This window comes from Ursus arctos, unplaced genomic scaffold, assembly GCF_023065955.2.
Source record: "Ursus arctos isolate Adak ecotype North America unplaced genomic scaffold, UrsArc2.0 scaffold_5, whole genome shotgun sequence".
NCBI lineage: Eukaryota > Metazoa > Chordata > Mammalia > Carnivora > Ursidae > Ursus > Ursus arctos.
The window spans coordinates 44,882,644-44,908,744 of NW_026623067.1; the positions used below are offsets into that span (position 1 = coordinate 44,882,644).

At 35.4% G+C, this 26,101-nt stretch overlaps 1 protein-coding gene across 3 annotated transcripts in view; it reads right to left on the reverse strand.

Annotated features, from left to right (window-relative positions):
• The window catches only part of SLC38A9 (solute carrier family 38 member 9), a 76,697-nt gene that overhangs the window by 26,520 nt on the left and 24,076 nt on the right, over nucleotides 1–26,101 (reverse strand). The window contains exons 1-9 of one of the 3 annotated variants that reach the window (XM_057307100.1): nucleotides 20,835–25,951; nucleotides 18,797–18,976; nucleotides 16,113–16,234; nucleotides 15,912–15,975; nucleotides 15,580–15,673; nucleotides 13,842–14,012; nucleotides 9,687–9,746; nucleotides 6,566–6,760; nucleotides 4,499–4,606 (exon numbers count right to left, since the gene is read on the reverse strand). In XM_057307100.1, the coding sequence (XP_057163083.1) occupies nucleotides 4,499–4,606; nucleotides 6,566–6,760; nucleotides 9,687–9,746; nucleotides 13,842–14,012; nucleotides 15,580–15,673; nucleotides 15,912–15,975; nucleotides 16,113–16,234; nucleotides 18,797–18,976; nucleotides 20,835–20,987 (1,147 nt within the window). In that variant the 5' untranslated portion in view covers nucleotides 20,988–25,951. Of the gene's footprint in view, nucleotides 1–4,498; nucleotides 4,607–6,565; nucleotides 6,761–9,686; nucleotides 9,747–13,841; nucleotides 14,013–15,579; nucleotides 15,674–15,911; nucleotides 15,976–16,112; nucleotides 16,235–18,796; nucleotides 18,977–20,834; nucleotides 25,952–26,101 lie in introns of those variants that run through there. The other 2 variants (XM_057307101.1, XM_026498952.4) reach the window with 2 other exon arrangements.

A 26,101-nucleotide genomic window follows, 5' to 3' on the forward strand; every position in this document is an offset into this window, starting at 1 on the left:
TGTCACTTTGAGACTAACTTTCTTTTTTGCAAGTTTTCTTATTCTTAGTCCCTCTTATTTTCTTTTCCTTTCAAGCTCTTCCCCCCCGACACAGTTTTTGTTTTTATGTAAGAGCCTTTCCACAAATATCTGGTGATCTTTGCCTATGTTTTTTTAATATCCAAAAGTGAAGCATGAAAAAAATGTATACACTTAGTAAACATCTAAATGGTCTGATACAAGCAAGGTACCTGCCATTTCTTTGGTAGAACCCAAATGTCCAAGACTCTAGGTCTTTCCTCTTGGGCTTGTCAGTTTCTCCAGAGGAGAATCCTCTGTTATCCTATGCTGTCAGCATTCTGGGAGCCAAAGAGTAAAGAAAAGAGAATTGGGAGGGGTACAGGGAGAGAGAGAGTCTCACCACTCAACATGACACTTTCACTTAGTCCCTGTTTTCAGACTAAAAACCTTTTTCTCACCATATCTTGTGTGTGGAGAACCTGAGTTCTGAGCTTGACTAATTCAGCTTCTTCCATCTCTTGCTAGGTTGAGGAGGAAAAGGGGTTTATAATCTAACTATCTACCTATTCCTGATGTAAACTTGCACAGAATTCTCCCCATCGTAAGCTCTTTTCCTTACTCTTGCTTTCAGAGTGACCCAAATGCCTCCACATACTGAGGGTTTCAACATATAGCTCAAAATGGCCTCCTTTGTGATGGAAACCCTCTCTACAGGTACTTAAATTTCAGCTTTGTCTGCTTTGCTGTCAGTCTAACCATCTACCAGTTTTCCAGTATCTAACAATCTGTTGCTGTCTCTTGTCTGCTGGTGTCTCTTCTATAGTCTCTTTGTGTTTGTTTTTACATTTATTTCTTCACTCTTGTTTTAATGAGATTCAGGAGGGAGTAGGGATAAACACCTTTATTCATTCAACATTGTTTACGGACTACTCACTATGCCCTCGGAATTATTATAGGCCTTGGGGATACAGCAGTAATAGAGAAGTAAAGAAAACAAAAACAAAGAACATCACTTTTCTCAGGAGCTTACATTCTTAGTAAGGACGACAGATACACAAGTTAAAAAAAAAAACAGGTATTCCTTACCAACTGAACTTTCACTTTCTGAATTCGAGAACCAAATAGATTAAAAAACATTTTTAGAAAGTGCTTTGTTATCTTAACTTCTGCTACTTTCTATCTGAAGCTCAGGAACCAAATAGGTAAGAATAATAGATATCCCTTAATATTTCAACTCATTATTAGAATTAGGAACTTAGTAGTTTCGGATAGCCAGGGATACTTGCATATAAGATTTGGTAGTGATGAAAGCTCTGAAGAAAAATAAGCCACAAGAAGTGGGAGTGGGCAGGAAGCCAGGGAAGGCCTCACTAATGATAACAACCATGTGGATACCTAAGAAAAGACAAGGGCATTTCACGTACAGGTAAAAGTTAATGCAAGGGTTCTGAGCTAGGAGTGTGCTTGCCATTCTTGTGGAACAGCAGGGAAACAGTGTGGCTGGAGTAGACTGAATAAGCAGAATGATGGGATAAGGGAACGATGGCAGACAGGAAGTCAGGAGTCAGATCATATAGGACCTTTGGACTACGACAGAGGCTTGCTTTATTCTTTTTTTTTTTTTTTTTAAGATTTTTATTTATTTGAGAGAAATAAAGAGCGAGCATAAGCAAGAGGGACTGGCAGGCAGAGGGAGAAGCAGACTCCCCACTCAGCAGGGAGCCCAACACTGGGCTCCATCCCAGGACTCTGAGATCATGACCTGAGCTGAAGGCAGACGCTTAACCAACCGAGCCACCCAGGTGCCCAGAAGCTTGTCTTATTCTGAATGAGACGAATGAGATGGGAAACCAGGCTTTTGAAGGCTGTGTTTTAAAAACCTCACTCTGGCTGCTTGGCATAGAACAGACTACAAAGGGGGAGGCAGAGCTGAAACGGTGAGACTAGTTAAGAGGCTACTATCATCATCCAGGTGAGAGATTAACAGCCTAATTCTTTCTGGTGGAAAAAGTAGTCAGATTCTTGGTTTATTTTAAAAGTACAGCTGACATGCTTTGCAGATATGGAAGGTGGGGGGAGAAACCAATCAAGCAGGATTCTAAAGTTTGGGGCCTGAGCAACTGGGAAATTGGAGCCACCACTTTCTGAGATAGAGAAACCTGGGAGAAGAGCAGATGAAGCAGGTTGATGGGATGGGGGTGGATGAGGAAGGAAACAAATATTTGGTTTTTGTAAATATAAGTTTGAAATACCTAGTGGATGTTCAAGTGGAGTTGTAGAAGGGGCAGGTAGATATATAAGGATGGATCTCAGTGGAGAGATCTGGCCTAGAGATACAAAATTGGACTAGTCACCATATAGACAATATATAAAGCCAGGTGACTACATGATATTACTTAGGAAAAAAGGTAGAGAGAAAAGAAGTTTGAGTAAAACCCTAGATAACTGCATAACTGACTCGTCAGGAATGTGAGAAAGCAGTCATGCAGAAGAATTAAGAGAAAATGGGGTTTTAGAAGTTCAGAAAATGTTTTAAGATGGAAGGAGTGACCAAATGTGCTCATGCTGCTGATAAGTTGAGCAGGAAGAGATGTGAGAACTGGTTATTGGATTTGGCCAAGATGGAGTTACTGGTTATCAGTGGAGCGACTGGGGCAAAAGCCCAGCAAACACCAGTTCAAGGCAAAATGGAAGGAGAAGTAAAAAGAGTGAGAACAGACAATTCTTTCAAAGAGTTTTTCTTTCAAGGGAAGCAATAACTAGAGGGGAATGCGGCATTATGTGAGCTTTCGTTTTTAGACTGAGAGAGATTTGTATCTGGTAGGAACAGTTCAGTAAAGGAAATATTTGATGGCACATGATTAAGGAGAAAGAAGGGATAACTACAGAAGTAAAGTCCTGGAGGCAGGAAAGGATAGGATGAAACACACGAGTTGTTTTTTCTGTTTTTCCAATTACCTGGGAGGAAGGGCAACAGGATCCACTGCATCGAGAAAGAAATTTTTGGTAACAAAAGTATATAAATAAAGATTCAATCAGAACTATAAGTTTATGTGAATTCTTCATCAGGACAGTAAAGACTCATACCCTTCAAAGTTCTCTGATTCTTAATTAGCCTTTACTGAAAAAGACTTATGACATATTTTGAGTCCTAAAAAATTCTTCAGTCATAATAAAGTAACCAATTTCAGGACCATAAATATAAACACAAGCCTCTTTAATCCTCATGATTCTCCCTTTGTATCATTTAGAAATGAAATAAAGTGAAATAAATGGCTTAATATATATTTAAATATGTTTTCCATCTTCTAAACATTTATACTCTTTTTTTTCATATTTCTCTCATGTCCTATTATTAGCAGAAACATTTATCACTAAGACTCTTAATATAAATCACTATGGACCTAATTTTAGAAAAAACATCCTAGACTATTTTTATCAATGAATGGAAGCACTGGCTTAAAGTGGTCATTTTCATTTATATCCAATTTTAAATACAATATGGAAGAGAAGGATGCCTTTCAGGCTCTAGTATTTCCTTTATCATGAATTTACACTGACTTTTTAGTCTTTATGGGCTTTTTATAGAAATAAAAAAATCAAAGCTAAGGCACCCAGATGATCTGAAAATAAGTAACCATAGTAGCAAACAACTTCCAACAAATAACTCTTGGAAACAGTTGGAAAACCCAGGCCTGTTGTAACAAAAGAAACAGAGGGAATGGCAAACAATTATAATCGCTGACTTCAGAGAGTAACACCAGACTAAATAGACTTGAATTCTAGACTACCTGAATTAACAGGTGAAGAATGGAAAGAAAGTAGTCTTTCTAAACCAACAAGAGAATTTTGTACTGCTTTCTCTTTATGAGTTTTCGGGATACTAGTGTAATATTCACTTCTATTTTCTAATCTGTTTTCTCATTTAGCATTGTACATTCATTGCTTCATGGTGCTTTTATTATACCCCAAATCCATTAAATTGGGGTGAAACTTGAGATAATTGCCAAGTTATAACCATGAGAGAAAAAAGGAGGAAGGGAACACTTACTAACCACCATTTTAACTAGCCTGAAACAAAACAAAACAAAACAAAACAAAATAAAACAAAACAAAACAAAACAACCATGGGGGAACAATGATGTTAATGAACAGTATTATCCACATATGTTAATTAGTGACCATGTTCTAAGTTTCTGAATTTCTAGGGATATGCTTCCCCAGAAAAGTCTAGAAAATGAGTTTGATTTTTTAATTGCATTATAACCTCACTGAACTTCAATTCTCAAACAGAAATAACAAAGGGCCCTGGTTACTACTGAGAGAAAAGCAGAATAATTTTAACTGCACTCCTGTTTCTAGCTTAATAGCATTAATAAAAAGTGCTCATCCAAAAAAATACCATTATTTGTTTTATAATAACAATACTTAACGATAGTTAACTAAAAGATCACATTTTTGTAATTTATTGATTCTTTATTTGGCCAAAACAGCTTACCTGGTACAAAATACTCGGTTTGCATAAACCAGTGAAATTCCAAATGAAATCCCAAGCGTATGGCCTTAAAGGTGACAAGGAAAATCAAATAGAGAACGGACACTGTGCCTGTGAGAAAAAATTCAGAAACCATTTATCATCTTTGTGTGTTTTACAGACGATTTTAAAACTAAGCTTTGTTTCTATGTTCTTAGCAAAGTTTGGAAAATTATAACTCTCATTGATTATGCCCACTAAAACCCAGGTAGGATTTAAAGAATAGAAACAAGCTATGTGAGTTTTCAGAAAGCAAAACACTATGTAGTAGGCCTAAGAAGAACTAGATGAAGGTAGCTCATATACTGAAGAATGCAAAACTGTCTAATTTATTTAAGAGCTGAGTTATGTGGAGGATACATGCAAAGAATTCATTACAAAATTGTAAGGTTACATGGGAGAAAAAAAACATGAAACTGACTCTTATTCTTTGTACTGGAAATATTAGAGATGGTCAATAAGCTGGAAAAGTCTGTCACAGCATTTACTCTAAGATGATGAGAAAGTAAAGAAAGAAAAGTAGTGAATGTGGATAAGACTATTTGAGAAAGGTGATAAGCCAAATAATCCCCGAATAATCTGATCTAGCAGCTAGAGAAGGGTTTGGGTAGTACTATCTGCTAGATGAAAAGATTACAGATTCCATTCATAGGTATTCATACACAGGGTGAAGTGGGTATTCAGAATTTTTAGTAATCTAGAAGGTAAAAGAGTTTTCCTTTTAAGGAATTAAGTCCAGTCATTATGGAGTAGAGGCAGAAAATCCAAGTAGGTTTCTTTCTGTAGGAATTAGATACTAATTTCTGTAAAGAAGCTATAGTTTTAAAAGAGGGAAAGTACCAAAAAAAGGGCAAAAGTAAAATATTCTTAAGGAGGTAGTGAATAATCAACCTGGTTACAAGTCTGGTGATTGTTTTAGCAAATACTTTTACCAGTTTATATGCTAACTTTTAAAGATCTGTTCCATAGGAAAGTTGGCAAGCAAATCAGGAAACCACAAATGAGCTATGTAAGTTCTACTGTGGGTTTGCAGATTAGCTGATTCAGAAACAATAAAAACAAGAGGCCACAGCTTATATAACCACAATGCTTGATTTTCTGTGTGTGTCTGTGGCAGTCTTCCAGTGAAACCTATTGTGAGGCAGAGAGGTATAGAGAAATATCCTTACCTTCTCCTTCGGTTTTCTGAAAACCCAAAAAGCTACCTCCTTGATGTGATGAGTAATCTAATTATTTTATACTCTACAATGCCTACCGGGAGATCAGATCTATAGGGAGGAGGGGAAACCCTATGGTTTATTTGGGGTTATCACTTTTTTATGAATGTTATCCTTATCTTTAATTAATTTGCACTGGGGGTTCCTTTTGCCATCTTAAATTTCAGAATTGCAAACGAAGAGTGGGTCAAAAACATTCCTTTAATGATGCAGAAATTTCTGAAAAACTGGGCTCATGGTAAGAAGTCTGTTCTTTTAAAGAGGCAATAATGTTCCAATAAAGAAAAAGCACTGAGGAGGACAGCAAAAGCAGAATAAACCTCATTAGGTTGAGTTAGAGAATGATATCCCAGGTTGAAAAGCTAGGTGATAATTCTGTGCTATACTCTTAAATAGAAACTGTAGGAAAAAATATTCCATAACCTCCCTTAGTAAATTCTTATGTTTCCAATCCCTAGTACTGAGAATCCCTGTAATATCCAGTTTGGATCTCTCATCCTGAAATCTTAATCTGTTTCCTCTAGTTGTACCCACTGAAGAAATGAGGAACAGTGGTTCAGCAAGGATAGAACGGGAAATCTAATAACTCCTCTTTTTTTAAAAAAGGAATTTGGACTTGAAATGGTCATCTACATTTTTCTCTGTGTCAAACTCCACAAAGAAAAACCAAAAAGCAGGGTAACGTATGAGTGAACAAATTAAACGTAGGTGAACAGGCCTGGTAGGTTAACTCTCCCCAGCCAGATCATATCTCCACAGAATCCAGTGTGTACTCTATTACACAGAAGCTCCATAACACAGTGTCTCAGCTTACCTAGGATATTAAATTTTGAAAAAAATGAAGGAGATTTGAAATTGAGCAGTGGCAGGAGGAGCCCTATGAGGTAAAAGGGCACTGTCTTAGACTTATTCCACCATTTTTCAAACTGCTGGAGTCCCGTGTCATTGGCATAGAAAATCATAGAGCTATTGTCAGGATGGTCACCACTCCCAGCACTTGGACAAATCACTGCAACAGAAAAGCATCAAATTAGAGAAGACCACGAAGAATACAAAATGACTACCCCAGAGACTGATTCTTGCTCTACCAATCTCAAATCGTATCATAAACAAGTTTCTGCTTTCTGGAAAAAAACAGAGGGTTATATTTAAACATATTAGGAAACTTTCACTTACAAATAATTAAAGGTGGGAAAATCTTAGAAAATTCTGAGGTATATCCTTAATTTCTATGGGAAGCTATAAAATTATCCCACCAACTATCCTTTGGTTCCATTGCTAGAGAGAAAATATTGGGTTGAATGGTATTTGGTCTTATTTATACAATAATGTAAGAAATATTCAGGGTCATTGTTTGTTACCTTTGTGCTAATAAACCACACAAAGGCCAAAGAACAGGTTTGTTTCTTTCTTTCTTTTGGGGCGGGGGAGGAGCAAAAGGAGAGGGAGGGAGGGAATCTCAAGCAGGCTCCACACCCAGTGCTGAGAACGTGGGGCTCAATCTCACAACCCTGAGATCATGATCTGACTCAAAGTCAAGCGTCAGATGCCCAACTGACTGAGCCACCCAGCCGCCTCAGAACAGGTTTCTTTTAACAATAGACAAAACCTATGGGTTTGGAATAAAAAGTGGACATCACTGAAACAGATAACCTAACTATTGCTTATAGCTTAAGAATCTTGAATTCCAGCAATCTGGAATAATTCTCATGAAAATTTATCACATTTGATAGCAGCCTAACAGCTTAGATGATATCCAGAGAACTGGGGATTGAGTAAAATGTGTTTTTCCTAACACTAATCTTCAAGTGGCAATTTCTTCTGTTAGGAGAGAGGATACAAATCATTCTGTCTTTCTAATTTCATAATAGTACTTTTCCTAATAATCAGCCCTTCAAAAAGAACTCTTAATGCTGGTGAAAAATACTCCTAATAAGTAAGAATCATTCTCATCACTAGTCAAAGAGAAAATGATATATTCAAGTTCTGTTTTCAATTTTATTCTCTATCCATTATATATTTGGCATGCCACAAAGCCAAACACTTAATTTGCTTGCTTAGTCAGCATTTTAACATATACTTTTTTCTTCTATGTCTGGATGGAAGTAAATTAACTTTAATTTTTCTTGTGCTAATAATAACAGTGGTAAAGAGCACAGGCTATGGAAGTAAACTGACTAAATAATGAATCTTGACTCTGTCACTTAGTAGTTATGTAACCTTGGGCAAGTCATTAACTTCTCTGTGCTTTGGTTTTTCCATCTAGGAAGTGAAGTTAACATTATCTACCTTACAGAGGTGCTATAAAACATTTAGAATAATGCCTGCACACAGTAAGTATCCAATAAAGGTCAGCTGTAATTTTACATCAACTGAGATGGACTGTTTCATAGTATTTAACATATCATTCAAAGAGAAGAATGCAAAGTAAACTGACTTTGCTGATGGTATTCTCCAAATCATCAGTGTAATCATGAAACTTATGAATGTATTTTAAAATTATACCAAAAAACGTTAGTATAATTATTCCAAGGTGTGTGTATGTTCACAGAAAAGCTGCTACTGCACTCACTCATTTGCTAGTGTTAGCAAAACACAGGTTAATGAGTTTAATTAAGGAACAAAGTAAGACACTGAATAGTAAACACTGAAATGTTTGCTTCAAGAGAGGAGAGACTTCTGTCTGTTTATTATATTCCCACAGCCTAGAATAGTTCCTGACACATAAGACGCTTAATAAATATATGTTGAGGGGCACCTGGGTGGCGCAGTCAGTTGAGCGGCTGACTCTTGGTTTCAGAACAGGTCGTGATCTCAGGGTTGTGGGATGGAGTCCCTCATCGGGCTCACGCTCAGCACAGAGTCTGCTTAAGACTCTCTACCCCTTCCCCTGGCAGTGTGCTCTCTTAAATAGATAAATAAATCTTTAAAAAATTTATATATAGAATGAATTTTCTTCTCATTGATCAATGTGTTCCTCCATCAAAATGATATCAATTTAGTATCTCTGAAATCTAAACACATAAATCTAAATACATAACGTAAAGACAATTAGTATTTCTGAAATCTAAATCATTAATACATAAAGCTTTAATGTTAAAGGTTAACAGTATAATGTTAAGAAGGTTACATTAGCTTTTACTTTTATTTTTTGTTAAAGATTTTATGAGAGAGAGAGAGAACAAGTGAGAGGGAGAGGCAGAGGGAGAGGGAGAAGCTGACTCTCCGCTGAGCACGGAGCCCAATTCGGGGCTCTATCACAGGACCCTGAGATCACGACCGGAGCTGGAGGCAGAGGCTCAACCGGCTGAGCCACCCAGGCGCCCCTACATTAGCTTTTACATTCACTTTCCTCATGACTGCCATAGTGGATAAACCCATAAGCCACAAAGATTTTTAACAAATTAATTAAAGGAAACTTTTCTAAGAAATTAAGATTTTTTTTTTTTGGCCAAGCCTTCAATTTATTTTTCTGCATTTACTAACCTTTGTTCATTATTAAGAAATTATTTTACAGGATACAGCTTTGTGTATTTAAATATTAGTAAATAATACAGCAAACGTCTAAAAAAGTTAACAACCTGAGAACTGTGCTTCTAGACTTCCAAAACAATTAGCAAAGATACAAGCTCTTAAAAATATGTATTGACTATTTATAGGCAAACATGGATTCTATAGATGTGAGCTACAATTGTGAATTGTATAATATGAACTTAATCTTGTTTAGCTCACATTAATACAACCTTTTATGGAATTTTTTTTTTTTTGAAACTCAATGATTGCCACCAATTTAATAGTGGCTCAGTTAACATAATGGTAATGATGTTGCACTAATTATTTACCTAAAATACAGCAATATGTTCTACCTTAAATTCCTTTTGAAGCAAAATGGAAAATAAAAAAACAAGCTAAACTTTAAATTTCAAACTACTTACCAGGGTTACTATCATTGGTACTCAGTACAGCATCTGTGTCATTAATATGATGAATAAAATCTAAAAATTAAAGAAAAAATACAGTTCAATACCAAATGAAAGATGCTAAATCAATCACCCCCTAAAAATCTTTGGTTTATAAAAATCTTTTATGATCTACTGTGTGGTAACATTACCTAGTACACTGAACCAAGACTGCTTCATTGTTAATACAGCTTTACCATTCTCAGCTTTCTCTACTTACAGGAATGATGTCATTGGCTTCATAGTTCCCACTATGGAAAATTTTTACATGATTGAAGATTTAAAAAAAAATCTACCTACATGGCAGAATTTAGTTAAAGCTCTGGAATCAAGATAAAGTGTACAATTTTTTTCTTCTACACATACTAATTAGTTAGTATAGTTACTTCTTATATAACGTTCTAAAGCCTACAGAAGGGGAAAACCAACACTTATAACAGTAAAACTTGTCTGGAGAATTACCTAAAGCTTTTACAAAGTATTATATATGCTTTTATAGACTGAAGATTATGTAGTAATTATTGCTCACATGTACCACTAAGTTATACTAAAGGAAGTAGCAAAGTAAAAAGCATATGCAGAATAGGAGAAGATATGTGCAAGTGGCATATCTGATAACAGTATCCAAAATTTATAAAGAACTCATCAAACTCAATACCTAAAAAAAAAAAAAATCCAGTCAAGAAATGGGCAGGAGACATGAACAGACATTTTTCCAAAGAAGACATCCAGATAGCTAAACAGATACATGAAAAGATGCTCCACACATCACTCATCATCAGGGAAATACAAATCAAATCCACAATGTGATAACACCTCCAACTGGTCAGAATGGCTAAAATTAACAACACAGGAAACAACAGATGTTGGCCAGGATGTGGAGAAAGGGGAACCCTCTTATACTGTTGGTGGGAATGCAAACTTGTACAGCCACTCTGGATAACTGTATGGAGGTTCCTCAAAAAGTTAAAAATAGACCTACCCTACGATCCAGCAATTGCACTACTAGGTATTTACCCAAAGGATACAAAAATACAGATTCTAAGAGGTATATGCTCCCCAATGTTTACAGCAGCATTATCAACAATAGCCAAATTATGGAAACAGCCCAAATGTCCATTAACTGATGAACGGATAAAGAAGATGTGGTGTATAAATAAATATATATATATACACACATACATATATATGTCTACATATTACTGGAATATTACTCAGCCATCAAAAAGAATGAAACCTCGCCATTTGCAATGATGTGGATGGAGCTAGAGTATATTACGCTAAGTAAATTAAGTCAGTCAGAGAAAGGCAAATACCATATAATTTCATTCATATGTGGAATTTAAAAAACAAAGCAGATGAACATGGGGAAAGAAAAAGAGAGAGAGAAGGAAGCAACCCGTAAGAGACTCTTAACAACAGAGAACAAACTGAGGGTTGATGAGGGAGGTGGGTGGGGGATGGGCTAAATGGGTGATGGGTATTAAGGTGGGCACTTGTTATGATGATCACTGGGTGTTATACCTAAGCGATGAATCACTAAATTCTACTCCTGAAACCAATGTTACACTATATGTTATCTAGAATTTAAATAAAAATTTGAAAAGAAGAAGTATTTGCTTGAAATTTCAAAAAAAAAAAGCATATGCAGATATCTGAGCATTCAAATCATTCTATAGTTAATGAGAGAATGGGTAAAGAATGTGTTTTCTTGTTAGAGTGAAGTTGCTTTATTCTGTTTGATATTAATCTTTTATAACCTAAGTAACCCTTAAAAAAGTGTTTAATGTGAAAGTTAAATGAGATGATAAAAAATGCTGGATTAGATTTTCAGGTCATAAAGTTAAGTATGTAAATTATTCACCTCCATTTTATGTTTCTCAAGATAAAAGCAGTAGAGTAGTGCTCTAGGTTTTTGTAGTATCTTCAAGGGCTATTAAGTGATAAGATTGGAGGTGATCAATCTTTATCTATTTCCTGATGCCAAAGACTCAAATGAGGCTTGTAAAATCTTGACACCAAGTATGGTAGGGTAAATATTCTCCCCCCAAATCCATGCCCACAGGAAACTTAGAATGTGACCTTACTTAGAAAGAGGGTCTTTGTGGATATAATCAAGTTAAGATGAGGTCATACAAGTTAGGGTAAGCCCTAAATTCAATGACTGATATCTTTAGTAAGAAAAAGTTGCATTAAGACACACTGAGGGGAGATGGCCATATGAAAACAGGTAGAAATTGGGTGATGCAACCACAAGCCAAGGAATGCCAAGGATTGCCAACAATCAATCACCAGAAGCTAGGAGGAAGCAAGGAAGGAGTCTTCTTCCCTAAAGGTTTCAGAGGGAGTGAAGCCCTAGTGACACTTCAATTTTGGACTTCTGGTCACCAGAACTGTGAGACAATAAATTTCTCTTGTTCTAAGCCAAACAGTTTATGGTAATTTGTTACAGCAGCCTAATACACCAAGGCTCAACAAGGACAGTATGAGGAAAAAAACCAAAACAGACTATAGGCTAATATCTCTTTTGAAAAGATACAAAGGTTCTAAATAAAATAGTACTCCCACTCCTCTTGAAGTAAACTGAATCCAGTAAGAAATTAAAAAATACACATGACTGCTAAACTAAGTTTATCTCAGAATATAAGAATGATTTAAGTAATACAAAATGTATTCATTTAATTTACCATATTAACAATTTAAAGGAAAAAAGATTGGGGTGCCTGGGTGGCTTAGTCGGTTAGGCATCTGACTCTTGGTTTCAGATCAGGTCATGATCTCAGGGTCGTGAGATTGAGCCCCATGTAGGGCTGTGTGCTGGGCAGGGAGCCTGCTTAGCATTCTCTCTCTCCCTGTCCCTCTGCCCCGCCCCACCCTGCTCACACATTCTCTCTCTAAAACAAATAATAATAAAAAAAAAAGGAGAAAAGATTTATGATCATCTCAAGGGATGTAGAGTATTAAGTGTCTGATAAAATCTAGTACACATTGGGGTGCCTGGGTGGCTCAGCCGTTAAGTTCTGCCTTCAGCTCAGGTCGTGATCCCAGGGTCCTGGTATGGAGCCCCGCATCAGGCTCCCTGCTCAGTGGGGAGCCTGCTTCTCCCTCTCACATTCCCCTTGTTTGTGTTCCCTCTCTCACTGTCTCTCTCTGTCAAATAAATAAATAAAATCTTAAAAAAAAAAATCTAGTACACATTAAAGAAAATTATTAAGAAAATAATAGGCAGGAACATCTTTAAATTGCTAAAAGGTATAAGCAATATCCCACAACAAAAAATATTTAATAGAGAAAGATTTCCACCCAAACAATATGAGGATGTCTACCAGAGACTGCATCTATATAACCTTATACTTATACTTTTAAAAAGATACACATGTCTATATATGTGTACATAAAACATATATATAAAAATATAAGGATATATGTATATAAATATAAAAGTATGTATATACGTATGAATCACTTAAAGTAATAACTAGACAGGAAGTTTTCACTACTCATGGACAATATAATTATCTAAAATCCAAAGTGAATCTACAAAATTAGAATCAATAAGAGTTCAACATATCTGCTAGATTCAAGACAAAGAATCCAAAATTAATTAGGTTATTTTATAATAGCAACAAATAATTTGAATTTTTATAATTAAAAAAAATATCACTACTTTCTGGGAAGATGGAATGTTTTCATGAAGGGGGTGTGGGTTACATGGATGTATTCATCAAAATCATATGGCTAAGATTTATGTGTTTCTATGAATGTAAATTCTATCTAAAAAAGAGAACTGTATATATAATAATAGTTAACTGAGGTGGGGAGTGGGTATAAGCATAGATCATGTTTTTTCAATGGATAAGATAATGACCCCAAGGGGGGAAAAATCTGTTTCTAGGGGGCAAAAAAAAACCCCCCCTTATTCTTTCTACATATAAAGCACAAATACACATAGAGTTCACAAATGGATAAAAGTATATCTATGATATCAAAACAAACTGAATCGACTAGAATTACAAATGACTTTTTGCTTTATTTATCCCAAGTCTAGAATTTAAGGCTGAAACTAAAACACTACAGTAGTTACTGTATCTGAAAGTAACTACTGTTAAAGCATATGATATGGATACTTACTAAATATAAACCTTCCAGTATTAAAAAGAAAATTAGACATAAGCACCCAATAAACTATCATTGCTCCAATGAGAGATACCAAGGAGAAAAGGAGACTTGACCACTGTCCAAAGGAGCCAAAATAGTATCTGCAGACATCTGGATATTCCCAGGTAGTGGTATCTACTGATGCTAGATAAAAATAAGAGAAAGAATAAAATTAGATGTTACTCACATATCCCATAATTATAATCTGTGTTTCCTCAATTAACTTAAAATATTTAGCAAAATATTAAGAATATTCCACCCACCAGATATTAGACCATAGAATGATACAAGAAAAATTAAAACATCATGGAACAAACATAAAAAGAAATGTAGGTCAACAAAACAGTACAGATAATATAAGAAACAGACTATAGTATCATAATATCTTGTAATTAATAAAAACAAATGATAAATCAAATCTTACTCAAGCAAAAGCATGAGGAAGATTCAGAATATATTATTCAATAATATTTGGCATACTTAAATAACATATGGAGGAAAGTTTTCCTGAATCATACTTTATCACATGCCAATTTCAGACAATTGAGCTAAGAATTCAAAAACTAAATAACAGAAAAGTTAAAAGACAATATAAAAATAGACCTTGAAGGGTTAATCTTTTCTATCAAATGAAGAAACAGAAATTACAATGGAAAAGATAGGTAGATATAAACAAACTCATACAATTCAAAAGCCATTCAAATGTTGAATGGAAAAGAAAATTGACAAGCAATAATGGATAAAGGGCTAATGCCTACATCATACAAAGAACTGATCTCTAAGGGCACCAAAGGACTTGAGGATAAATAGGAAAGGGATAAGAATAAATAATACAATAAAGAGAAAATACACTATTGCTTAATAGAGACCAAAAAAAAAAAAAAAAAAAAAAGGGAAGACAAAGCCTGGTCTCTTGATTCAAAATTGCTAAGATTTACTGAAATAATGTAAGTCTATTTAGGTCCTAAGCTACTTTAAAACAATCTAAAAAGGTATTTCCCTGATCCAGAATTTATAGAGATGAGTAGAGGTAATGTATTATAAAGCTTTGTGAAGTCACTAAAAAGGACATGTTCATATCTTCATATTTTTCTAGTTACATTTTCTACTTTTAGGAGATTCCAATATTTAGATCTCTTGGTAGGGGATAGATCAAAAGTCACCATTAACTGATAAGAACCATAGAATTTTATTTTTTTAAAAAATTTATTCATTTGAGAGAGAGAGTGAGTACAGAGGGAGGGGCAGAGGGAGAGGGAGAGAAACAATCCTCAATCTGACTCCCTACTGAGTGAGGAGCCTGATGTAGGGCTGGATCCCAGAACCCAGAGATCATGACCTGAGCCGAAATCAAGAGTTGGACACTTAACTGACAGAACCACCCAGGGGTGCACCCCAGAATCACAGAATTTTCAATTTAGTTCTGATATACACTTTATTTTTAAAATATGACCTGAATACTTTTTCTTATAAGGAAATTAGCATCAAAGTAAAGGTATGCTGCAAAGAACTACAAACCTCTCTGAATTTCAAAGGCAGTCACTAATTCACTGACTATTAGTTCGGCTAAATGCTATGAATTAGAGAGTAAATCTTTAGGCACAAAATAATTAACACACATGTGGAATGTCCATATAAGTGATCTACTTCAACAGGAAATACTTATTAATATTCAAATTGTTACTCTATTTGCACCATGGCAAACTCTTACATATCATAGCTCGTGATTTCACTACTCTGTAGCAGCAATAAAGTGTTAAAATGCCCATCAGCATGATGACACACATTCCAGTAGTAAAGCCAGCCTGTTTAAAAATACAAATATAGAACAACATATATCATCATGTTAGAATAAATTCATATGAAATGATATTATGTTATCCTACCCTAAACAATTATGATAAAAACCTGACAATGTAAAATTAAATATAATTATCTATTTTCTTTAATAAATGTGTAGATTTATTAAAACCTCTATTGTAAAATTTACAATATAAAGAGAAAAAAAATTCAGGCAAAAAGTGTGCTGACAAATTATATTACCTGTTTTATGCCCCAAGGAATACTTAATATAGATGTTCCCATCATGGTATTCCAAATCATGAAACTGAAAACACAGAATAATAGCAGTAAACATATGGAGTTTGACTCTTTAAACATTTTAATTAAGACAAAAATTAAAATAACCAGGAATTTTCATTTACATATAGTTTAAGTTATGCTCCAAAAAGAAGTTTTACTCACATGGTTACTAAACTGGTGTTTTTGCCATGTCCTCCAGTGTAACTTTGAAGTTTATAAGCAGAACCCAATGGACTATATACATAGCACTCTTCTGGAGCTGGAACTACATGATCTGGGGCAATCTAGTAAAAGAAGAAATGTTATAAGAGAAATGTTACAACCAGTAAATGTGCAAAACAGGATATTTTCTAAACATCAGAGTACCTGACTCTAGACACAATTCTAAATATCATGAACAAATAAACAACATGTATCCCTGATTAATGAATATAAAAAACCCTTTCTAAATGTAGTAGAAAATTTAAAGGACCAAGAATTTAAAGAACAAGAGCAACAAAATGTTCCTCACATGAAATGACAATGAATTCTTAAAATATGCAACTATCAAAATATTTTTCTCTTCATTTTCATGAGAAAGAAAGAAGAGTCAGCAAAGAGTGAGATTAAGGAATTCTAGATGGAGGAGTTCTGGGCCTTAAGTGAGGGGAACTTCAAGAATCAAGTGGCCGCTGAACACTTGAGGGTGGTTTTAGCAAAGAGGTAAGGAACACAAACTTTAAAGAAATGACACATCAATACAAGGTAAAGAAACGAAATATATACTAAAAGCATTTAAAAAGCAGAAGAAGTAAGCTAACATAGCCTAAGGAAAGACAAAGCAAGGATTCTTAAAGATGGGATATGTAAACAAAAGGCAAGGAGGCAAGAGAGGCTGAAGACACACAGAATGACCGAAGAGATATATTCTCTTATACCCATAGTTCTCACCTTACCTCCCATACATACCTTCTGAATTCTACCTCCCTAGAGACTGACACAGGGATGTTGTTAAATATAGATTATGATTCAGTAGGTCTGGAGTAAGGATGGAGATTCTGCATTTTTAGAAAGTTCTCAGTGATGCCAATACTGCTGGCCTGTGCAGGCCACATTTTATTAACAAGGATCTGGAAACGTTGGCAGTCAAATAATTTTCTTCCCTTCCCCATCTTAGAATTAAAATATTAAGATAAATGAGGAAATTTTCAGAAATAAAAAGGCACAACTCTGTAAAATGCTGAGACATGTGGTTTCACACTGTTCTTCCCTTAAACATCTTTTAAGAAAAACAATTTTGGAATTCTCAGGAAATGAGCCTGGATGTATACATACATTCATTAAAAGTGGTCTTACTGTTAATTCTAGATGACTATTTATCACTATTTATACACTTTGATTTACTAGAGTCATCTCACTGTCAGTTAACAAAAGGTATTCAACTTGGTGTTCAATGCTGACTTAATATCCAGGCAAACAATGTCCATTCAGGACTAGACTGGCCCAGCTGGTATTTCTGAAGTTTGCTTCCTCAGGTAGGGCCTCTAGGAGGTCTGAATTAGACCCAGAGACACTGGATTACTTCTACTCCACAGAGGGCTTACATAATTTTGTTATGGAACTAAGACTTTACAACAAGTACTGATATAAAGGCTGAGGGGAAGAAAAAATGAAAAAATTGGGGAAAAAATGACCAGAATATTTTGGAAGGCATTCCTTTGGCTATACAAAAGGATATCTTAATACCTCACAAGGCTTTAAGTGAGATATCTATGTTCAAATGATATCCCAATCCTTGTCCCTCAGTAAACATCTAAAGAATATTGGTTCCCTTCTTTTTTTATTATCTATAAAAATATAATTTTTCCTCCCAGAATGTTTCCATTTTTCTTTAAGCTTTCAAGTTCCTGCATATCTCATACGTGATAATTCTTATAAGCAACCAAATTATTTCCAATACATATTTTTGATTCCAAAATAATAATACAGATTTTAGAAGATCAAAAGTCAACAACTATGGCCCATAGTCAAATCTGGCCTTCAACCTATTATTTTACAGCTTCCTTGCTGAGAATGATTTTTATATTTGTAATGATCATAAAACAGACATGGGGGTGCCTGGGTGGCTCAAGTCAGTTATGTGTCTGCCTTCGGTTGGGGTCATGATCCCAGAGTGCTGGGATTGATCCCCGAGTCGGACTCCCTGCTTGGCAGGGAGCCTGCTTCTCCCTCTTCCTCTGCCCCTCACTCATGCTTGTTCTCTCTCTCTCCCTCTCTCTAGTGCTCTCTCTTGCTCAAATAAACAAATGAAATCTTAAAAAAAAAAAAACCAAACCAAAAGTGAAGAAGAATATGCAATAGCATATGGCCCACAAAGCCTAAAATGTTTAGAATCTGCTCTTTGACCCTTGTTTTTGATCTATAAAAGGACATTGCTAAATAGTAACATATTATATATGTTTGTATGTATTTCAGTTTCCCACTCCTGTAGAAAATTGTAAAAACTTTTTTCCCTTGTAGCTTCAAACTTAATAACTGAACAGACTAATCAGATCTGTTATTATTTATGTTATTTATCAATGACCTAAAGTACCTCAGAAGTAGTTTATCCCTCTCAGAGCTCTTAGGATTGGGGACTAGCAGAATTTAATCCAACATAGAGAGATTGTTTCAAATCTCTGTCATGCTAGATAAGAATGAACTAGCCTGAGATGTAAGACGTGTACTAATTACTATCTTAATTTTCCATGATGCCATCCTTGGAATACGGCCAGCAAAAAGTTCAATCACTGGGAGTTTCCCTGGCTTATGCTGTTCACTGTTCATTTCAACTTAACCTTAGACAATTAGCAATGCTTGCCCCTTACCAGTGCCTTGTCTGCAGGAGCGGTGAGCCGACTGTAGTAATGAATCCTCTTGTTCATGGCAGAGGCATGGTCGCTAACCCTCTGAATGACATCATTCACATTGACGATGTTTGTGGGCTCTATATAGAAAGGCCTAGAGAAGGGAATATACACTTGACAAAGAACATTCAGCCAGAAATTCTGGAAGTCAGCCATTGAAGAAAATAACTTCTTGTCCTCCATTAGAAATGAGATGTACCAACGCAAGGCATTCAGTTCTCACTTTTGGTGGGAAAAGAAAATGTCACAAAAGAAGGATTATCCAATCCAAAGACTAAAGCTTTTGTTTCATAATACTATTATAGATATACTTTTTTAATCTTTAGGAATTTAGCAATAGAGGAGACATAACAGAAAGAGCTTCAGTCAGTTATTAAAAAGAAGTATAGCAGATGTCAGTTTTTGACAATGAAATTTAGACCCATACAGCTTTGAATATTCTCTCAAAAAGCTTCTGGCACTAAATCAAAAGAAATTATTGTCATATATGTTCCTCTACTAAAGAGGAACTACTCTCTTCTACTAAAGAGTCTCCACTCCTTCTTTATGGGCCAAAGTTACTTCCTACGACAAATAAAATATCTACTGCTTGGTTCATGTACTAAAAATTAGTGATCTCAACCACCTCCCTTGTGAAACTTGTCCAAAGTACTATCAAATGGAACATCAAGGCACTAGAGATATTTAGCCTCATTCTACTTTATTTGGACTTCAGTAACAAATCCTATTATGCTATTATGTTATGCTTCTTTCCCATAATTATGTCCCAATCAACTGCAAATTCTGGTTTTCAATCATCATTTTCAGTCATTAACCCTGCCAGTTCCTTACCGAAACTCCATTTGCTTCTAAGCTTCCAGTAACATACTCTAAAACACAAAGACTAGGCAGAGTAGCATGAAAAGGATTGCCCTCCTCCGCTGACTCTCAAATCCCTCAAAGTCACAATTGATACTATGCCCCAAACTGCATATAATATGCTCTTTTCAGATTACACACAGATCCAAATAATGAAGGAAAAAACCCCACCAGATTTCTCTGGTTCTATATAACTCTTCTACACTTACAGTTCTGAAAAAAGCTTAAAATTTATGTTAGTCATAAGCTGTAATCATCCAGACAGTATGGTACTGGCACAAAAACAGACACATAAATCAATGGAACAGAATAGAGAACCCAGAAATGGACCCTCAACTCTATGGTCAACTAATCTTCCACAAAGCAGGAAAGAATATCCAATGGAAAAAAGACAGTCTCTTTAACGAGAGGTGTGGGGAAAACTGGACAGTCACATGCAGAATGAAACTGGACCACTTTCTTATACCACATACTAAAATAAACTCAAAATGGATGAAAGGCCTAAATGTGAGACAGGAATCCATCAAAACCCTAGAGGAGAACATAGGCAGCAACCTTTTTGACCTCGGCCACAGCAACTTCTTGCTAGACACGTCTCCAAAGGCAAAAAAATGAACCACTGGGACTTCATCAAGATAAAAAGCTTTTGCACAGCAAAGAAACAGTCAACAAAACTAAAAGGCTACCTACAGAATGGGAGAAGATATTCGCAAATGTCTTACCAGATAAAGGGTTGTATTCAAAATCTATACAGAACTTATTAAACATAATATTCAAAAAACAAAAAATTCAGTCAAGAAATGGGCAGAAGACATAAACAGACATTTCTCCAAAAGAAGACATACAAATGGCCAACAGACACATGAAAAAATGCTCAACATCACTCAGCCTCAGGGAAATACAAATCAAAACCATAACGAGATAACACCTCACACCAGTCAGAATGGCTAAAATTAACAACTCAGGAAACAATAGATGTTGGTGAGGATGCAGAGAAAGGGGAACCCTCTTACACTGTTGTTGGAAATGCAAAGTGGTGCAGCCACTCTGGAAGACAGTATGGACGTTCCTCAAAAAGTAAAAAAACAGAACTACCCTATGATCCAGCAATTGCACTATTAGGTACTTATACAAAGGATACAAACATAGTGATTTGAAGGGGCACATGCACCCCAATGTTTACAGTAGCAATGTCCACAACAGTCAAACTATGGAAAGAGCCCAGATGTCCACTGAAAGATAAATGGATAAAAAAGATGTGGTATATATACAGTGGAATATTATACTCAGTCATCAAAAAGAATAAAATCTTGCCATTTGCAACAACATGGATGGAACTAGAGGGTATTATGCTAAGTGAAATAAGTCAGTCAGAGAGAGACAAATATCATATGATTTCACTCATATGTGGAATTTAAGAAACAAAACAGATGAACAGAGGGGAAGGGAAGGAAAAATAAGACAAAAACAGAGGCGGAGACAAACCATAGAGACTCTTAATTATAGGAGACAAACTGAGGGTTGCTGGAGGGGTGGGGGTATAGGGGGATGGGGTAAGTGGATGATGGGCATTAAGGAGGGCACTTGATGGAATGAACACTGGGTGTTATATACAACTGATGAATCACTAAATTCTACCTCTGAAACTAATAATATACTATATGTTAATTAAATTGAATTTAAATAAAAAATTTGTTAGTCATTTCTGGAGACAGTTAGTCTAATCGTGTGGAAGTACTTGAACAACCAAGTGACTGAAATGTTAGTTTCTGCTATTTTTCCAACTACTAGATATTAGAGAAATGGTAGTATAGATACTAAATCTAATCCTGTCTCTCTAGTTAGTATACAGAATCTCTGAATCTTTCTTTTGCTATTTATTCTCTACCACAGCACCTAAATAGGATGGGTCCTTTCCAGTTCAAACCAACAAATATCTTAAAGTTGAGCACTTACTAGAGCAAATATGTGGACATATAGATCAACATGACAGTCTCTCTCTACTAAGCATGTCACTACTAAGTGAAATAAGGGATGTCAATAAATCTGAAAGGGATATAAAGAAAACAAGAGGGTCAGAGGCTGAATAAACTATCCTTACTTATAAATTTGGTAGACTTAGATAACTACCAACCCTCCCAAAGCATTACAGTGTTCTATATAATTTGTATATCTACTGTGACAGCAGTACTAAAAAACAGTGTAAAAATATTTACATCCAGGAGACAGTTTAATCATACCTGGGGTCACAATCTACAGAGCAGAGCATTCATTTCTTCTTTTGCAAGAACAATACCCCACACAAAATTCAATAAAGAATTACAGCTTTAATGCCAACATAAAACAGAGACTGTAACTAATCAAGGATCACTAAAAGAGACTAAGAAGTATGATATTAATAAAGAGGTGTAGATGTTCTACTTGCAGCTTTTTACTCTGAAAACGGTATTAATATCAACCACTAAGTTGGCTTTAAGGCTTGCTGAAAAGCAGTCCAGGAAATGCTACATTTTTTGGCTTCTGGCCTCTAACAGAAGTGTTAACTGTACCAGTTTAGTTGGCTTGGGTACTCTGAGAGCAGAATGACTCTGAAAGTTTTTCTTTTCCAACAGTTTTCATCGAGATGCTGAGTGCCTGTTCAAACAAATATTTTGGAATCTTTTCAAAACAGATTCTCTTAAAAAAATATCCAACTCAGCACATTTTAACTAAATTATTAGAAACATACGCTTAAGGCTCCAACTGAGAGAGCAAAAAATATAAATTACATTTCTCAATTGAACTTCAGTTGGCTCTGAAAACACTTTTAAAATTAATAGTATACAGAAAACAGTATTAAGAGTAAAATACTTTTGAAACTTGGGCTTTTTCTTTTGATCATGGTTTCACATGATTGCTTCCTATCAGCGTTACTTCCCAAATGAGAACTGTGCCAAAGTAAAAATAAATTATAATATTTCATGTAGAAGTTACATTTGTTTTACCTTATAAATATGTATGGTCACGCTGCAGAAGAAAATGCTTTTAACATTTAGCGAAATTTTTAAAATATTTAAAATATTTAAAAATGTGACTCAAAATCCCATATTTTCATTTAATACCCTTATAAACAGAGAAAAATTATTTCTAACTAACACCTTTTCTAGGTTCCACTCCTTAAATTCCTTAAAAAATTTTGGCTTTTAAGTTTGTCTCCACCCTTCTACTGACCAGTTATGCTTCTCTGAAGTTTAACAACAATTCCATGACTCTTAAGGTTCATATTCAATATGAAGGCCCATGACTTAAAGCTGTTCCTTTATTCACAACGCTATGAAAGCTGAAGCACTCCAAAACCTGCCAGATTGGGGTAGGTTGTTAAAAAATGAAAAGGGAATCAAGTATTCAAAAATCTCAAGCAAAATAAACATTCAAAATAATGAATCCACTGTACATGTTTCTTCCTGCTTGGTAAAATGCTGTGTCTTGACATGCAGCTTTTCAATAAAGACAGAAAAGAAGTTAATCAAGCCATTGTACCTAGAAATTCCTTGCTGCTACAATAAAAATATTGGTGACCTGTAGTTTGCTAATGTGTTTCTCACTTCCTCTGATGCTTATACAACATCCTTTTTCACAAAAACCCTGCTCTACACTTCAATTTCACTCATTATCAAAGGCTGAGCCCAAGAATTTTCTCTTTTATGGTTAATTAATTTGTACTGGTTCTCAAATTTATTAAATATTATTTATTAAGTGCCAAGCAAGTATTAAGCATAGTTCTAAACATTTAACAATGAATAAGACATAGAACCTGAAGGATCATAATCTGCTGAAGGAGATACATAGGTAAGCAATTCCAATCCAGAGGGAAAAATACAGAAAGAGAGTGAGTACTTATGAGCAACAGTGGGAGCAAGAAAGAGTGGACAGAGTTGTGTGGTACTAGGTATGTGCAGCGTACTATGTGATCAAACAGAAGGAGAAGCTAAACCACGTCTAGCAGACCACTGAGGAAGTTACAGCTGAGGTGAATCCTAAAAGATACACTTAGTCAGATATGGGAAAAAAGGAAAGAAATAGGGTTTCTAAAAAATATATAAAAGCATGTAGAAAGAACCAGGAAAGGAAGCATGATGTGTTTTTGAAAACTCTAAGTAGTAGGAAGAAAAGGGGTAAGACATAGGTAAACCTGGGCAAGGACATTGAGAACTTCACATGCTAACAAAGGATATGATCCTATAGGGAAGAACCCCCAGTCTTGGTCTCCTCTGCTAATTCCTTCTCAAACCGCAACCCTCAAATAATTAGAGTAATCCAGAGCTCAAGCCACTGACATTTTCTCTTATCTATCTAGACTCAATCTCTTGGTGGACTCATCTAGTCACGTAAATTTAAATATCATGCATATGCTGATGGTGATCAACCTATTATCTCTAGCCTGAACTCCTGATTCATACATCGGACTGCTATTGCCACCCCCTCTCCCCTACCCCATCTCTTGGACTTCACTGATTAAAATACTAATCACACTAGCCTCCTCACAATTTCTGAGACACTGCAAGCATGCACCTACTCCAGGACCTTTGTTACTAATTTCAGGTAAAAGCCTGAAGGCTTTTCAGGTAAAAGCCTTTGAAGCCTTTCCCCTAAATATCTGCATGGCTTGCCTCTTTACTTCTTTCAATTCTTTCCTCATTTGAGGAATGAGGTATTTAACTACCCTTGACAGCATAGCTAAAATTTCAACCCACCTTCTCTACCCTTGTCATTTCATATATCTTCTCTGCTTTACAGTATCTCTTTAGCATTTATACTAACACAATATATACTTATTCATTATTGATTGCTTCCAGTAAATGTTAAGTTCCATAAGAGCAGGGATTTTTGTCAATTTGGTCACTCCTATATTCTCAGGGGCTAGGATAGAACTTGGCATATCATAAAAGCTCATTAGAATATGGTAAGTAAAATATGGTGTATTATTTTAAGAAAAGTCTACTTTGAAAAGATTTTTTTTAATACATTTTTTTAAAGATTTTATTTATTTGACAGAGAGAGAGACAGCAAGCGAGAGAGGGAACACAAGCAGGGGGAGTGGGAGAGAAAGAAGCAGGCTCCCAGCAGAGCAGGGAGCCTGATGTGGGGCTCGATCCCAGGACCCTGGGATCATGCCCTGAGCTGAAGGCAGACACCCAATGACTGAGCCGCCCAGGCGTCCCTTGAAATAATTTTTTAAAAGTAAACTCTATCTTCAGCGTGGGGCTTGAACTCACAATCTGAAGACCAAGAGTCACATGCCCTACCAACTGAGCCAGCCAGGTGCTCCAGTATTTTGAAATAATTTATAGAGTCACAAAGAAGTTAGAAAAATAGTACAGAGAGTTCCCATAAACACTCCACTCAAGTTCCCCAATGATGATATCTTATATAACCATAGTACAATCATCAAAACTTGTATTACTTTTAAAATCAGGAAAAAAGTTAATGAAAAATTATGGGGATAATTCTTTAAACTTTTCTGTAAGTTTAAAATGTTTAAAGTAAAACGGGGGAGAAATGATGGAGGGAGTAACCAAAGTGTTAAATACTATACAAAATAAGAAGCAGCAACAAAAATCAATTTAGTGTGTTAATTTAGTGTGTTGTCCTCAAACCAATTAAACATTTTTCAGGAGGACAGAATGATTAACCATGTCAAGTGCTACCGCTAAGTCAAATGAGATGAGAACTGATCAATGAAATGACCACTGGTGACTGTGATGTGAGCAGTTTAAGTGGAGTAGTAAGGGCAAAAGCCTGTCTGTGAATTGGGTTCAAGAGAAAAATTGGGTATAGTGAGTATAAATAATACTTGCAAAGAGTTTTTTGTAAAAAGGAGTGAAAGAAATGGGGTGGTAGCTAACGAGTTAAGTATAAATACTTCAGAAAGCATAAAAAAACATAGCAAATACAACAATCACCCATAATCCTGGAAGTAACCATTAATAACATTTTGCCAACCTCATTATCTTGCAAGAAACATGAGATTCCATTATATGATCACCAGAATTCCTCAAATTTTAAAATCTAACAATACCAAGTACTAGCAGGAGGTAGAGTAATCAAAATTCTTAGACAGTATAATGGGAATGTGAACTGGTTTAACTCCTGTAGAAAAGAGTTTGGCATTATCTAGTTAATTAAGTTGAATATACACATACATATATCCTAGGAAAGTTCTTGCACGTGTATGCTAAGACACACATGCAATAATGTTTATAAGAACATTAATTGTAAGATCTTCACACTAGAGACAACCCAAATGTCTAACTAGAGTAGAATGTATACATAAACTTCAGATAGTCATAGAATAAAATACCAGAAAACATGGGAAAGAAATACTGTTACATACAATTTGGATGGAAATTACACTGCTGAACAAAAATT